This window comes from Planococcus citri, chromosome 5, assembly GCF_950023065.1.
Source record: "Planococcus citri chromosome 5, ihPlaCitr1.1, whole genome shotgun sequence".
NCBI classification, from domain to species: domain Eukaryota; kingdom Metazoa; phylum Arthropoda; class Insecta; order Hemiptera; family Pseudococcidae; genus Planococcus; species Planococcus citri.
This window is the reverse complement of record NC_088681.1, coordinates 23,183,994-23,200,958: the sequence shown is the minus strand read 5'-3', so window position 1 is coordinate 23,200,958 and position 16,965 is coordinate 23,183,994. Positions and strand designations below refer to the sequence as shown.

General features: G+C 34.6%; 2 protein-coding genes across 2 annotated transcripts in view; both read right to left on the bottom strand.

Annotated features, from left to right (window-relative positions):
- The window catches only part of LOC135846529 (hemicentin-1-like), a 29,866-nt gene extending 28,208 nt beyond the window's left edge, over positions 1-1,658 (bottom strand). Inside the window, exon 1 of the mRNA XM_065365677.1 lies at positions 1,364-1,658. The gene's annotated coding sequence lies outside the window, so the exon portion shown is untranslated. The remainder of the gene's footprint in view (positions 1-1,363) is intronic.
- Positions 1,580-12,742, bottom strand: LOC135846523 (uncharacterized). Its single transcript, XM_065365659.1, has 2 exons — positions 10,768-12,742; positions 1,580-3,983 (listed from the first exon to the last, which is right to left on the bottom strand). The coding sequence occupies exons 1-2, from the start codon at positions 10,780-10,782 to the stop codon at positions 2,202-2,204; spliced, it is 1,797 nt and encodes a 598-aa protein (XP_065221731.1). The 5' UTR covers positions 10,783-12,742; the 3' UTR covers positions 1,580-2,201.
- Positions 12,743-16,965: the final 4,223 nt, after the last annotated feature.

Below are 16,965 nucleotides of genomic sequence, written 5' to 3'. Positions count from 1 at the left end.
TTTTTTTTGAAACAAAGTGAACTAATATGAATAACTTCTCGAATTCGATTCCCACACATCAATATAACCATCTAGTTCGTGCCATTCGGAAGCCTCCAGCGACTTTTGAATTTTCTCCAAAACTTCAAATCAGTCTAGAAAGACCAAAAGTGCATGTCCTTTGCACTACAGCGCAGCTTTGGCTGATATTTCATGAAAAAGTTTAAAAACTGCCACCTAAATCATCTTTTTTTAATTTTCAAAAATACGCCGAAAATCCAAAAATGAACTTTATTATCTGAAATTTGGCCAAATCGGTTTTAGAACACACTTTGTTTCGTTCAAATTAGAGAGTCAGTTCAAAAGGTTCCCTATAGTCGGATCCATTTTCACCCAAATGGATTTAGATCATGATTCAATCCATTTGTGATTTTTCCCCCTCCTAGTTTGTTCTTTCATTGGGCTACAGTTTCACAGTCATCGTTGCTTCCTGAAATCCTGATTTTTTTCGCAATCAATATTCCTTTCCATTTTACACTCGATTTTTCAATAATTACAGACACGAGTTAATTTTAACACGTGTACTTTCACATTCCCTACTGCTTGTATCATACATGAAAAAAAAAACATCATGCGAGTGTTAATTAAAACGCAGCATTAACTATGATTAAAGTTTTTAATCCAGATAAGTAGATATTTGATATGCTACCTAACTTTTGAGTCATAATTAGATAACTTTTAAAAGTGGCATTAAATTGCACAAGCAATAAATGAAACAATTTCAAAAAGTACCTACCTACACTACGTAATAAAAAATAAATAAAAACAAACAAAAAAAAAAAGAAAAAAAGTTAGTAAGCTGAAAAGATAAAATTTTATTGAAGGTCCAAGGTGGTTGAAAAACATCATGACATTTTTTCCTGTCTCACTTTGTGGTATAGGATTAAATAATTTTAATAAGGAATCATTTTTTGGGGAAAGCTTGGCGTGTCCAAATAGGTAGGTAAGGAGTTAGACTGTTATAACTAAATAGGATAAGTGGGTAATTCTACAGGAAAGTAACATAAAGGAACCTGCCTATACTCCAGATAATTAAAATGTCTAAACAAGAGAGTAATTTATTTCCTATCATCGAAAAAGGTTAGATAAAGGGACTATATACAAATAGGTAAATACCTATCAAAGTTCCAAAAGCATAAGGTGAGATCGTAACCTCTTTTAGGTGATAAGTATTTATTCGATTATAAAATATTATTCATAGGAATAATTACGATGTTAGACACATTATAAATTTGAATCGTTTACTCGATTATCTAAATTTCTAAGAGCTAATAAAATATCATACCTGATATATTTAATTATTAGTTTCTAAACCTGACATTACCTTGACAATTTTGATTTAATAAACTAAGACGGAGTCAATTTCCATGACTATATAGTAGTCCTATCTAAGAAGAATTTTCCCTAAATTCACACCATTATCTAGGCGTGTGCCTAAGCACCGCCATTACTGGCTTACGTGACACAGGTCTACTCTTCCATAATTAAAACCGATTCAATCGAATTAAAACACGAAATCATTATCGAAAATTCAAACAAATTTAACACTCGAAACTAATTCATTTTATTCTTACTCGAAACATCATTAGAAAAATAAAAACATGAAAAGAAAAAGGATTAATTACAACGCGATCGCGTAACACTTCAAAAAACGTACGTACTAATCAACATTCGAATTATTATTGGTACCTACTACGTTAGGTAGGACTTACCTAACGTCCATAAGTTCAACTTTTCCCCACTCTCATCACTTAAGCCCATAATCATTGAACAATATGTAGATAGGTTAATCTACCCAAATAAATTCAGGCAAATTAACATGACCTATGCTACATAAAATTCTCCCCTGGCAAACTGAAGTGAGGAGATTGGGAAAAAGTTGTACTTTGGAAAATTTTCAAATTAAAAATATCTTCGAAAGACAAGTACAAAAATTTGATAAAAATTTAAAGATAAAAAACTCGAAAATTATAAAATAAAAAGATCATAAATCACAGCTGCTGATTTAAACAAAAATTACAAATACAACAAAGGTCACAATCGAGAAAAAACGTCATAATCGGGTACATAGTCAAAATCGGTAGAAAAACAAAACGAAAAAATACAAAAAATACTCGAAAAAGAAACAATAACATTATACAAACTCGAAAAAGGAACGAAACCTATTTACCATCGTAGCGACCGTCGTCCACTCCATCCTTCGTCTTTTTCGCTCGAATGTAGAGGAGTATGTGTTCGAATTCCGCTCGAAGTTGATCGGGTGACATTATTCGAAGGGTGTTTAAGATGCCATCTACTCGAATCAATGGCAACATCTTCTTGCAACGGACTATTCGAGGAGTAGGATTTGTTCGAGTACCTTTGAGAGTAAATTCGACCTTATTATCATCGTATTTGATAATATTCGATGTAAAATTCCGTCCGAGAATTATGGTGCCTTTAACTTCACCAGAAATTCGATAAGGGTGAAGTTCAGTAACGTAGCAGTTGACGATATGCTCGTCATTTTCGTATCCTGGCATTCCAGGGTTGAGAGTGATCGGGAAGTATACTGAAAAGTTACTTTTTACTCGAAAATCGTCGCGCCAAGGAATATAAATCACCGTCTCTGCTTCGAGTGCTTGCTTTGCAATCAACCCCGGATTCGACCAAGCCAAGTAACTGACCACCGAATTCGACACGAGAGAATGCTGTAACCGGGAATCGTAAATTACTTCGATCGATTGATTTCGCACTTTGCCCAGGATGGTAAATGGCCATGCTAAAGCATCTCGTAAACTTATATAAGTCCAAATCGGTCCGTACAAATATCGAGCGTTATGGGAATCATTTTCAAAGGTGTTTCTCACGAGGTTCAAGTGGTTTTTCCACGCATTAGCCTCTGTCTCGATTCTCGGTATTTCGTAGGTTTGACGTCGGTTGTAACTTTCGATCATCGGCTCAATGATTTGGAATTGTTGGTATATGCCTCTGTTTAAACCGCGCCAAATTTCGATATATAGATTTTGAAAAGCGCTCACCGGACAATCGAAATTTATTCTTAAAGGTTCTCCTTCGTAATGATATGGGATGAAGGCGTGAATACGATTAATTGGAATTCTATCTTCGTCGATCAAATATTCCGGAGCGACTTGAATGGCGTTAGCAGGAATCGGCTTAAATCGAGGTTCGATGATCTCAGGTATGGTGGCAGATTTTTTCGCATTTGGTACCGATGTGTCCGGAGAAGCGAGAGATTGCTTGGAAGTCGAAGCGCCTGAATTCAACGAAAGATTCATATTTGCACCAAAAGAAACGTTCTTTTTTACATTCGAGTCTACCGCCGGTGTTTTCGCAGCTGGTTTCTTTTTTCCAAATTGTACGTCGTCATCAGTCTTCGATTTTGATTTCTTTAAAGATGACTTCAACTGATTTTCGATGCTCGATGACTCAGAATTCGAGTTCGAAATAGATGATCTTTCAGGAGCTTCAGGATTCTCGGGTCTGATAGAAATCGGTAAATCGTTGAATGCGCAGGAGATAAATTCATCCATATTCGGTATGATCAACAATTCATTAGGTACGAAAGTTGAGAAGGAACGAATCAGCGAACGGTCGAATGTGGTTGGCTTAAATTCATCGAGTAAATAGTCGCAGCCAAAAGTCAACGTCAGAAATTCGTTAACGTATAGACGGACTTTATTGAGCAAAAACTCGAACGCAGCTTTTTTCAAAGCTTCCGAAAAACTCAATGACTCGACTTGAACGTTAATTCGATGACGGATTGGGCATTCGTAGTTGAATCCAATAAATGGAAATAATTTCTGGTCTTTTCGCTCGATGATAATATCCAATTCAGCAGACTGGGGGGTACACATAAACACTCGATCATCGGGAACAAATTCGTTCTTGATGAAGTGAACGTGACAGTCGCTACACTTGGAATAGAATCGATTATTGTGGATCTAAAACAAAAGAAAAATACAACACAATTCTAGGTTAGTTACTACTCGAATATCGAAATATACAAAATTACATATCAGTAACTAAGAGACTAGACTAGCAGACATTTCGACGAGAAGGCTTAAGACTTTTTCCCTAAAAGTTTGAGTGTCTGTGCTCGCATTATACTTTTTCAAATGCTTGATATTCTCGCTTATGACGTGTTCTGGATTGTCACATTCTTCAAGTTCATACACGTTTGGTTTCTTTTCGACGATAACCTTGTAAGGACCTTTCCAACAATCAGATAATTTCGCTGATATTCCTTTCTCTTTACTAGAAAGAACTCGATTTTTAACGAAAACCAATTCACCAGCTTTTAATCGGACTGGTTTAAAATATTTCTTGAAATATTCTATTTTTCGATCACGATCTTTCTTGTGATTATCAGCGACGATTTTTTCGATATTAGCTGGAACATGTCTTTTCTTGATGATATCTATTAAAGGATCTGGAACCACTGTCTTTTTTACCACTTCGAATGGAATACATCCAGTAACTAAACTTTCGGTATAATTTAGTTTTTTCTCAACTGATGGTAAAATTCTGGCCCAAGATTTCTGCTTGCGACTGATATATTTTCGCATACTGGAACCAATCGTAGCCATGATTCGTTCAGCAGGATTCGAATTTGGAGTATAACGAGATGTGTATCGTAACATGATATTTTGAAATCTCCAGTAATTTCGCCAATATCGAGAACTAAATTGGCTACCATTATCAGATAAAATCATTTCAGGTTTTCCAAATTCTGTGATCCAACTTTCGACTTTCTTTATCAAATTTTCAGAAGTGACTACTTTGACAGCATACAATCGAACATATTTGGTAAAGTGATCTTCGATAACGAATACTGAATCACAACCTCCAGTACTTGGTGGTATTGGACCAAAACTATCGATGCATAGTATCTGATTAAAACGTTCAGACACAATAGGTGTGATTGGACCATATAATCTCGATGATGAATGTGATGAGATTTGACACGGTATACATTCAGCAACGAATTGATGAACTTGAACTGTCAGACCTGGCCAATCGAAATGTCTACGTATTATTTTGATGAGTTTTGTAATACCGACATGTCCATACTCGTGATGATAGTGATGGATAATATCTTTTCGAAGTTTTAATGGCACATAAATTCGCCATATTCGATCATTACGATTTTGGATCATAATCAAGTTCAATTTTTCATCGAGTAACGTTTGGTATGGCTCACGACTCATCCACATTCTGATTTGGTCATCTCGATCTTGAAGTGCTCGAAATCGTCGAAATTCTGTATAGAGACACTTTGGAGGTAAATAATTAAAGAGAAATATGGTAAAGTTTTTATCATTCTCAGTAATTTGAAACGTATATCGAGAGAGAAAATCTGCAATAGAATTCTCACAACCTGCAATGTGTCTGATATCGATTCGAAAATTATCTAAATAGAGAAGCCACTTGATAATTCGATTCGGTAATAAGTCATTTTTCTTGAGATATGTAACAGCTATATTATCTGTGTACAAATGAACTTTGTTACCAGCGAGGAGATAGTAATTTTTCGCCAATAGATGTACAATGGCGAGCAATTCTAACTCCATTATCGAATAAGACTTTTCATAACCTTTCAATACTCGAGATGTAAATGCAATTGGCATCATGAACGTTTTTTCATTTTTTTCTTGTTCTTGCATTACAACTCCACCGATGGCTTTAGTCGAGGCATCTGAGTATAAATAAAAAGGTTTATCGAAATCGGGATATACCAACATCGTTTCTCGAGCTAATTCTTGCTTTAATTCTTCGAAACAAAGTTCTCTTTCTTTAGTCCAAACAAAATCAGCTTTACTCGAAGTCATAGCGTACAAGGATTCGCAGAGGGCACTGATATTCGACATATAAGCTCGATAGTACTGGAACATTCCGAGGAATTGTTGCATTCCTCGGAGTTCCATTGGCTTTTGGAAATCCAAAATTGGTTGGATTTTAGCTGGATCAGCGGTAACTCCTTCTTCAGAAAACACCATTCCTAAGTAATTGATTTTGTTCTTACACCATTGTGTTTTCTTTAAATTGAGTGTCATTCCAGCCTTTTTCACTTTCTCCATAAATATTCGAATGTGCTCTAGGTGTTCTTTGAGCGTTCTCGAGAAAACAACGACGTCATCAACGTACACTCCAGTGAAGTGTTCGCAACCCTTCAATACAAGCAGCAGAGCGTACACAAATGCAGCCAATGAATCTTCGGTACCGAAACTGACTACTGTCATTACAAAAGGAATACCATCGACAACAAAACTTAATACAATTTGTTGGTTTTCATCGAGACCAATTTGAAGAAAACCACAATTAAAATCGAAAATCGTGAACCATTTCATACCTCGAAATTTATATCGCATATTCGAGATATTAGGTACTTCGGTAGAATGACGTAAAATGTATTCGTTCAAAGGTCGACCATCGATACAAATTCTGACCTTTCCTCCACCTTTGTCAACGAATACTAGACCAAGTTTATATGGTGACTGCCGTTGAACAATCTTACCATCTTTGATCCATTGTCGAATAATTTTGAATACACCATCTTCGTAGCGATGAGGAATAGGACGTGTTTTTACCCAAATTTTCTCAGGAGGAGGCAGAACTCCACCTTTGAATACTAGAGTGTGTGTGTACATATTGCACAACCCTATCCTATCTTCGAATATTTCAATATTATCGTGAATACTATTTTTTAACTCACCTTTTTCAGGATCAGGAATATTGATATCCTGAACCGTTTCGTCGACTCGAAGCATCAATTCACCATCGATGACGTATTCTTTATTTTCGCTAATGGAGAAAATTTCTTCGGTTTTCATCGCGGTGATATATTTTACTTCAACTGGATCTTTCTGCTTTGGATCTTTTTTCAGCTCGAATCGATGTGGATTTTTTTCACTATCTTTGAAGAAAACGTCGAACGTAGTATCGTTAGATGGATCTCAAACTTGAATACGATTTTCAGCCATATGAGTCACCATTTTAAACTCACGTTGAAGATTTCGACCAACGATCAATTCAGCATTGAGGTCTTTCACAACGAAAAGCTGGATATGAAAGACGCTTTTACGAGGTTTTTGAGTTGGAAAACTGAAGGTAACGTATGACATTTTGGTAATTTTCGGATGTGATTTACCAGCGGCTAAAGAAAATTGTTTTCCCATACCTTCAGCTTTAACCTCGCTTTTTCGAAGTTCAGGATGTTCGGCTAGAATGCGTTCGTATGCATTTTCTTGAATTAACACGTGAGAACATCCTCCGTCGATCAAGGCATCAATTTTTACTTTGCCAAACTCGAGTGTGATTTTAGGTGAAACGTCTTTATTCACATACTCGATATCGACTGGATTAAGAACTTCGATAACACTATGATTTAGATTGAATATCACAGGTTCGTCAACGTGACCATATAGGCTGCCACTTAGATGTTCTTCTTGCTGTTGAATATGTTTCACTTCAAGATCTTTCTCGAATTCGAATTTGGTATCGATTTGACATTGACTTCGGAAGAATTTTATCATTTCCCATTGGAGTTTTTGGAAACATACGTTACTCCAATAAACACAGTTGATTTCTTTTGAAGTCGATTTATTCAGTTCGTATAAATTCTGTTTAACTTGATACAGAATATCATCTTCGTAAGTATAAACGTACCATTTTTTCTCATTTGGCCATAATTCATTGCGTTGAACAAAAAATGAGAATATGTTCCAAAACCGACAACCTTCTTCTTTATGACCGATATAGAAAAGCTTGCTATTAACTTCTTGAAGCGTTTTCCAATATTCAAGGTCTTCTTCGCGACCTCGTAATGGAACGGTCAGCATAAAAATTATCTTCTTGAAATGGTGTTTATCTCGAAGATTGATGACTAATTTTTTCAAATGGTGATGAAATGCTGAACTATCGAATTTTTTAGTCCAGACAGATTCTTGTAAACCAACAGATAGCAACGCAGTATCAACTGTTGATGGAATATCGAACGTTTTTTCTTCAAGTATTTTGTTGATTTGAGGAACAGTTAGGCTATCTTGACACAAAATATATTCGTCTTTTGAAGTATCAAAACAAACATATTTCATAAACTGTAGTGCAGCTCGATTACCGATATATGCGATTCTTCCACCCATAATGTACAATTTTTCTTTGATGACTGGCGGGGGTTCTGGAACAGTTGGTTTTTTGATTGGATCGCCTTTTTTTGAAATAATTTTAGCGGTCGGTTTTCGATCGGTGGAGGGAATACTACGACCGTCAGTATTTCCCTCTACATGTTTAAATCACATAATCGAACGGTGATAATATCTTCTTCTTCTTCTTCATTACTTTGTTCTTCTTCTTCGTTAGAAGGATCGACTTTTTCAAATTCACCTTTGTCAGTCAGCATATAAATTTCAACATTTTCGGTTAAATTTACTTCTTCGATACTAGCAATCTTTTTCATATCAGCACTGTTAGGATCTTTCGGATTTATCGTCTTTTTAAACAGCTGACCTGGTTTGAACTTTTTCAGAAGAAGGTTTTGTTGAGCTGTACGATTATTATTCGAATTGTTGGAATTATTCGAATTTATTTTAGGCTTTTGATAACCACTGGAACCGGACGACGAAAAAGATTTATTATCGCTTTTATTCTTTTTCTTCGAAGACTTATCGATAAGAGATTTCATATGTTGATGATAATATGATGACGCACTAATATCTCTTCTTTCGATGTCTCTTGAGCCAGCTTGTTCCATTTTGGTTATTCGAGCAATCAAATTTTCAATCGAATCTTCAGGTTTGCTTTCCTTAAATACTTCTCGAAATTCATAACCAAAAGGCTTGATTTTTTCGACGATCATTTCAGCAACCCATATAGAAGGTGCACAGGGATTCCAACGCATACGTTTTAACCAAAATGTAACGAAATCGGTTACACTTTGGTTCGGATTTTTCTTGTCTTTAAACAAACATGTATTATCAGAAGTATACACGTTGTTATTCGAAAATTCTTTTATAAACTTTCTAGCATTTTCATGCCAAGGAGCATCCAAATCCATTTGATTTTGGAAATTAACGAGTTCCACACCTTCGAGTTTATTTGAAAAGAGAATGTTGTAATTTTTATTATTTTTCACGTACGGTCGCATCTCCTTTTCAAATTCGACTACGAATTCTTCGGCTACTCGATGATCTTCAGCTCCTTCCCAGGATTTCAATCTTGTATTATCGAGAATCTGTTGAAGATTGAATCCTTTTCCTTCGGAACCATTGCCATTAGTTCGAAATACCACTGGATCGATTTTAATTAACGATAATGAACCGGGAATGTGATATTCGAATTCATCAGCTGCTGCATTGAGATTAAAATGACGTTGAGGAATCTCAATACACGATTCTTGAGGAGAATTGTCGAAATTAGGACGAGATTTAGGGCCATATTTCTCGAACATTTTAGCCATTGACTCAGATTGTTTCGTCATTATGGCATTCATTTGTGCTGGAGATATGCCAACAAATGTAGTGTTTTGAGTTACATTTTGGTTACCTCCAGTAGCATCAGCATCTTTGAAGCGAGTACCATTGAATTCCTCAGCTTCTCTAGCCCTTTTTTTCCAGTCCATCATTTCTTTGGTAGCCTTTTTGTGATCAGCCATTAATTTTTTAATATCGTCGACAGTCATGTTTGAAGGATCCATTTTATCGACTTTTACAGGTGACTTCTTCGGTGAAACCTTTGAAGGTGAACGATGATAAGAAACCTTCAATTCGTTAATCGATACAGTTGAAATATCTGATTCACTCGAAGATCGTCGAATAGTTGAGCAAAGTGAAATTTTATCAGATGAAATTGAAATGCGACGTTCTCGAGATGAATTCGCTGATTCTTCGGATTCAGTAAACGAATGATGAGATGAAAAGATTGAAGCGTTGAAAACTTCGTTTAAGTCGTCGATTAATGAGTCGCTAAATTTCACTGGAGCAACGTCGTCGTTTGTTGAATCGTGCGTAGGTTTTATACGTTTACGAAATCTAGTCTCTTTATAGAAACCAACTGGATGTTGCAAACTACGCAAACGATGAAGCTTTATATTCGAAGAAGGTTTGGGATTAAGTTTCTCAACCAACTGTTTTTCGAGTTCGTTGGGAGAAACAACCAATAGGTCTGGCAAACTTCTCGACCACCTTCTGTGTGACTTTTTAGGAGTCACGAAAATAGCCGTTGATGATAACTCGTCGTAATCGGGTGAAAATCGACTAAAATCAGGAACTTGGTTCGCTGGATCAATAATCGAAGTATCAGAAACTAATCGATCAGTTGAAATCGAATCTTGAATTAATTCTTCGCGTGAATTACTCGACACTATGAAAGATTTCTTCAGAATGCGAAACTCACGAAGCCAGCACGACAATGGTGTGAATAAACCCTAACTAATTCCCTAACGATCCCTAACTAGACCCTAAAGCCCTACAAATTGTCAAGGAACATCTAACAAAGTAATACAAACCCTAATAATTGAAAACAACAAACAATAACATATACCTACATACTCGAAGATTGAATAATATGTATAGTGGATCAAAAATACTCGAACGTTGGGCGCCATCCTATTACATAGGAAATTTCGACACTTATTCAACCTTCGAATATTCATATAATACACATAGAAAACTAATGATAATAATAATACACGTAATATTTTTATTAAGGTCTCCTAGAAACCTATCATACCTTCGGAGCGTCCATTTTATATGCCAAACGAATAAACAGAGTAAAATGGCTGGAACAATAACCAGGAACTCGAATACAGGCCGACACTCTTTCTTACGCACTTCACACTCGAAAGCTTTACAAATTAGAGCTTGAAACAATTACAAGAAATAATCGAACAAATTCAGACTAATTGCTCAAAAAGAAAAAGTAAAAATTCGCACTAAAAGCATTCGAAACATAGAAACATACGCAACGAAAGATATTACAATACTGTTGCCTTAACCTACGCAGCAGAACACAACGTGAACAAGTTCTGATAAGGATATGCGCAGTACACGAATACAATAGATACTCTAGCAGTTTGGTTTTTCTAGGAACTCTTTTTCTATTCGATCACTCGAAGCTATTTTTATCTTTTTTTCATATTTTTTTTTTTTTTTTTTTTTCAACTCAAACTGTACTTCTTATAATCTTATAGCTAGTTTGTACTCGAATGCTCGAAAGCAATCGAAAACGTTTGGGGGGAGGAGAGAATTTAGTTGGCCTAATTATCTACTAACACAAACATATTTACACATATTTCAAGGTCTTTTGAGATGCAATTTCGTTCGATACATTATACCTTTACCTAGACAAGTACATTTATTTCGTTTACGCATTTTCATGCTCGTAAGTAGGTACAATTGACAGTGTGCTTGCTAGAAAAAACCTTCTTAACACGAATCTACGTAACCCATGTATCTACCTACTCGATACATGGTTACAGGCGGAAATTTTTCTATCCAGTTTCAACTGGAGACAGAAGGCTCACAAATGAAATAAGATTACTTATGGCCATGGAAATAAATTCTTCTCATTATTTTATTCAATAAAAAATCCAAATTATTCGAAATTTCTCGAATTTCAATTTTGACACAAATTTTCAAAAATGGAAAATTTTTCTTTTAGGTAGGTCTTACCTACTTAAATTGACACAAACTTTAGCCCCACGTTGGGCGCCAATTTTAATTATCTGTGGTATAGGATTAAATAATTTTAATAAGGAATCATTTTTTGGGGAAAGCTTGGCGTGTCCAAATAGGTAGGTAAGGAGTTAGACTGTTATAACTAAATAGGATAAGTGGGTAATTCTACAGGAAAGTAACATAAAGGAACCTGCCTATACTCCAGATAATTAAAATGTCTAAACAAGAGAGTAATTTATTTCCTATCATCGAAAAAGGTTAGATAAAGGGACTATATACAAATAGGTAAATACCTATCAAAGTTCCAAAAGCATAAGGTGAGATTGTAACCTCTTTTAGGTGATAAGTATTTATTCGATTATAAAATATTATTCATAGGAATAATTACGATGTTAGACACATTATAAATTTGAATCGTTTACTCGATTATCTAAATTTCTAAGAGCTAATAAAATATCATACCTGATATATTTAATTATTAGTTTCTAAACCTGACATTACCTTGACAATTTTGATTTAATAAACTAAGACGGAGTCAATTTCCATGACTATATAGTAGTCCTATCTAAGAAGAATTTTCCCTAAATTCACACCATTATCTAGGCGTGTGCCTAAGCACCGCCATTACTGGCTTACGTGACACAGGTCTACTCTTCCATAATTAAAACCGATTCAATCGAATTAAAACACGAAATCATTATCGAAAATTCAAACAAATTTAACACTCGAAACTAATTCATTTTATTCTTACTCGAAACATCATTAGAAAAATAAAAACATGAAAAGAAAAAGGATTAATTACAACGCGATCGCGTAACACTTCAAAAAACGTACGTACTAATCAACATTCGAATTATTATTGGTACCTACTACGTTAGGTAGGACTTACCTAACGTCCATAAGTTCAACTTTTCCCCACTCTCATCACTTAAGCCCATAATCATTGAACAATATGTAGATAGGTTAATCTACCCAAATAAATTCAGGCAAATTAACATGACCTATGCTACAACTTCTTTATAAATATTGAGATTTGGTAACAGGGGCAATAAGATGAATTTTGTTTGGTTTTCTGCACTACCTACTTTCCATCTCGCATTTTTTTATCGAATGGAATTCATATAGTGATGAGTTTGGAAAGAAAAGGGAAAGAAGCAAAACCATAGACTTATTAATATGACGTAGATGTGTCATTCGGTGATAAAAAGTGAAAAAAACTTTTTACACTTTACTCTAAAACTGAAAAGTACACATTAGGTACATGGTTATAGAAACGTAGACACAATACTGTAGGTATAGGTACTTAAATATGCAGAAGTAAATAGATAAATGACAGTCCAATGAAAGTGAAGAAGACCTTCCTCGCTCAAAGTTGATAATTCATTTCATATATAGATAATGAACTGAATATAAATTTTTTTCAAGGTCACAAGTACACATGTATTGCTATTTCAAGAAAAATTTTACAACTCGCAACTTGTAATTTCGATCTACTTTATTTTCTGTTCAAATGCATTCCTGTGGGTTTGGTTTTGTAAGCATTATTTTTAAAAATCAAATTTCTATGGGTCAAAAATACTGAAAAAAAATCAAAACGTCATCGAATTGATTTAAAAATCTGAAATTTGGTACGTATCCTATTTTTACAACTACCCCCTCCCTCACAAGTGAAAATACTTGATTGGAAGCTGGTCCCAATTGTTTTGAGTAATTCTGGAGTCTCTTTCAGCACTTCCAGTAGATTTTTAAATATTGAAAAATTTCACCAAAATCATGTGGGAAAGCTGAAATTTACTGTATATCCTAATTTGAACATGCCAAGTCGACTGAGAAAATGATTTCAAGGCGTTTTTGAGAGTTCAGCAACCTTTTGGAAATTCTAGTTTTCGAAAAGCACCCTCTCCTGAAATCTGTTCAATGAATTAAATCACTTTCGTTTCAATTTTTTAAATTTTAATTAAATTATAAAATTGTTTGATAATTAATACATTTATAATGGTTTCGAAACTGACAGAAATCGATTCCGGAAAAATGTCGTGTTATTAGTCAAGTAGGTCACAGACCAGGCGTCGATCGCGTTTACACGTGCTAAAGTTTATTTGCATAGACTTTTACGGCACGATTTGAAAATCTGAAATTTTCAAAATATACTAGCTAGAGGCTCCAGAGTGGCTTTAAATGACCTTTAATCGACTCCGTATGTTTAAATTAGGGTAGGTATAAAATGAATTTTAATATTTTATCTTTGTTTGGTAAAATTTTGAAGTAACGTCAACTTTCAAAAATTCTCCTGAAAGGCTCCATTAGAACCGCTTAAAACAGTTTGGAACGATTTCAAATCGATTTAGAGGGGAGTCCGAAATTTTGTTTTTTAAAGTATTTTTGGCTCCAATTTGATTTTCGAAAATAATACAAAATCAAAATCACAAGAATAAATTTTTTGACTTTTTCAATTTTTTTCAAAAAAAAAAAAAAAACGATGCGAAAAGTTTACAATTGTAGGGTAGGTGATAGACCCCCCCCCCAAAAATGCGATGTTCCACAAATTTGATCATACATTTTCAACTTCAGGTTTACCATTTATTTGTTTCAAACTGAATTAAAAGAAAACTCAACGTAAAATCTAATAAACTAAAAAAAAAACTTGTAAAGGGAGGAGGGAATGAAAAATCAAAATAACCTAAAAAACATATTTGGGGCACTTTCTAAACGTAAATAAAAAAATTATTTTTAGACTCCCCAGAAAGCATTGGGTAAAATCAGTCACGATTCGGATCTTCGGATCACGAATCACTGCTCAATAAAAATCTAAAATCAATCACCGAAAAAACGACGGAATAAGTAGGTACCTACGTATTAGAAAACTACCAAATATCTCAAAATTAGGGCGAAATTTTAAGAAGAAATATCAGTTGCATTGAATGAAATATTACAAAAATAGAAAAACTAAAATTGGCGTAAAAATCGTTGAAATTATGTATAAAAAAAAGTGGTCCAGCTTGATCAGGTCTGATCAGATTTAATTGGATGTAGGGAATGTCTGAATCTGATCAAATCTGATTTTTTGTCATCAAACAGATTTGATCAGATCTGTTCAGACCTCACAAAATGATCCAATCCGGGTCCTTCCTATAGGATTTGATCAGGTTTGAAATCGCCAAGAAATGGATTTGTTCCTTCCAAATAATTCTAGGAGGCTGATTTCTGTGTTTATTAATTATGCAACTTTTCGTTCTCTTTCCCTTTCCGACTTTTTTGACTGTTTTCACCCCTCTTCATACCTTCTGATAATTTGAATGCACACAAATTTTGAATCAAAATCATCGAAGTATTCAAATTTAAACAGTTGAAACTTTTTTCTGAAGAGGGGACAAGATACTCGTAAGGGACTGAGGGTGCGATTTTTTAAATTTTCAGACATTTTCACATATTATTAATCCGAAAAAACTAAAAACCAAAATGGTCACCAAAACCCAAACCTTGTAATTTGGTGTTTTTTCTTTTTTATATTACTTACCAATATTGAGGAAATAATCCCGGGTATTCTCCTTACCTATTTCAGGGTGAATTGGATCATAAAAGAAAAATGCCGGAGGATTTCGCCCCGATTCAGTAAATACTTTCATTCTGAGTTGAAAGTCACTCAAAAAAAATTAAAGCTTCGGAATTGCCCTTGGAGGTGGGATTTATGTTCTCAAAATAGGAGCATTCTTTAAAAAATCGTGGTTTTTTCGCTCCAGCCTCTACTCAACCTGTCTTAGGGGAAATAGCCCAGTTCCAAAAGATAGTATTTGAGATTCTACGTCGACCTAGGCCATTTTCATCAAAATCCAAGTCTGCTTTTAGAGGGTTCTACTGAGCTGCTGAAAATTTTCAAATCGTTTATTTCTGAATAAATTCGTGTTTTGAATTTTTTTTCTCCTCACATATTTCCCATATTAATCGAGTCAAAACATCAAAAAATATCATTTTTGAAACCGGGGAAATATTTTGGAACGCAGTGGTGTCAATTTTTTGTACGATTTCAAAAAATTCAAAAAAATAGCCATAAAGTTTTCATATTTTTTCAGTTTTTTAAAGCTTATTAATATTGACCTAAAATTGGCACCACTGCGTTCCAAAATATTTCTCTAGTTTCAAAACTGATAATATCTTTAGATATTTTAGCTTGAGTGATACAAAATATTTCAGGAAAATTTTTTTCAAAACACAAATTTACCAAATAATAAACGATTTGCAAATTTTTAAACATTCAGTGGAACCCTAAAAATGATCTTGGGTCTGATGGAAATGGCCTAGATCGATGCAGAATCTCAAATACTATTTTTTGAAGCTGAGCCACTTATCCTTAGCACTTATCCCAAAACATGTTAGGTAGAGGCTGGAGCGAAAAAACCTGCAGTATTTTTTGAAAAATGCACTTTCTTTGAGGACCCATATCTCCTCTCCAGGGATATCTCCGGTGCTAAAGCATTTTCTGAATGACTTTCAATTCAAAATGAAGCGATAATTAATAACCAAAAAATTGGCACCACTGCGTTCCAAAATGTTTTTCTAGTTTCAAAAATGACATTTTTCGATATTTTGGCTCGATTAATGCGAAATATTTGAGGTGAAAAAAATTGTCAAAACACGAATTTATCCAAAAATAAGCAATTTGCAAATTTTTAACCGCTCAGTGGAACCCTAAAAATGATCTTGGGTCTGATGGAAATGGCCTAGGTCGATGCAAAATCTCAAATACTATCTTTTGGAGCTGAGTCATTTTTGCCTAAACAGGTTGGGTAGAGGCTGGAACAAAAAATCAAGATTTTTTCAAAAATTCCCTCTATTTGAGGATCCATATCTTCTCTTCAGAGGGACCTCCGGAGCTAAAAGCCTTTTCTAAATGACTTTCAACTCAAAATGAAACAATGTCCGTTGAATTTGGCCAAAATCCCCCATAATTTATTTTCACGATCTATCACAATGATTCCTTAAAACGATCTCTCTCTCTCTTTTTTTTTCAAGAATCTAAAATACTTTTCTCAGTATAAAATGAAATCAAAACTGTTTAAACTTACACTCTCATTGTCAGTTTAGAAGAATCTCAACCACGAAGAAAGACCTATCGATTTCTCGTCATTCTATAGATAGGTACGTGCTAAACAATCATTCGTCAATCGAACTCATTACATTATCCAAACCAAACCACATTGCGAAGCAGGAAACGAGGCAACATAAAAATCGAACCTTCCTTCGTTCGTATTTG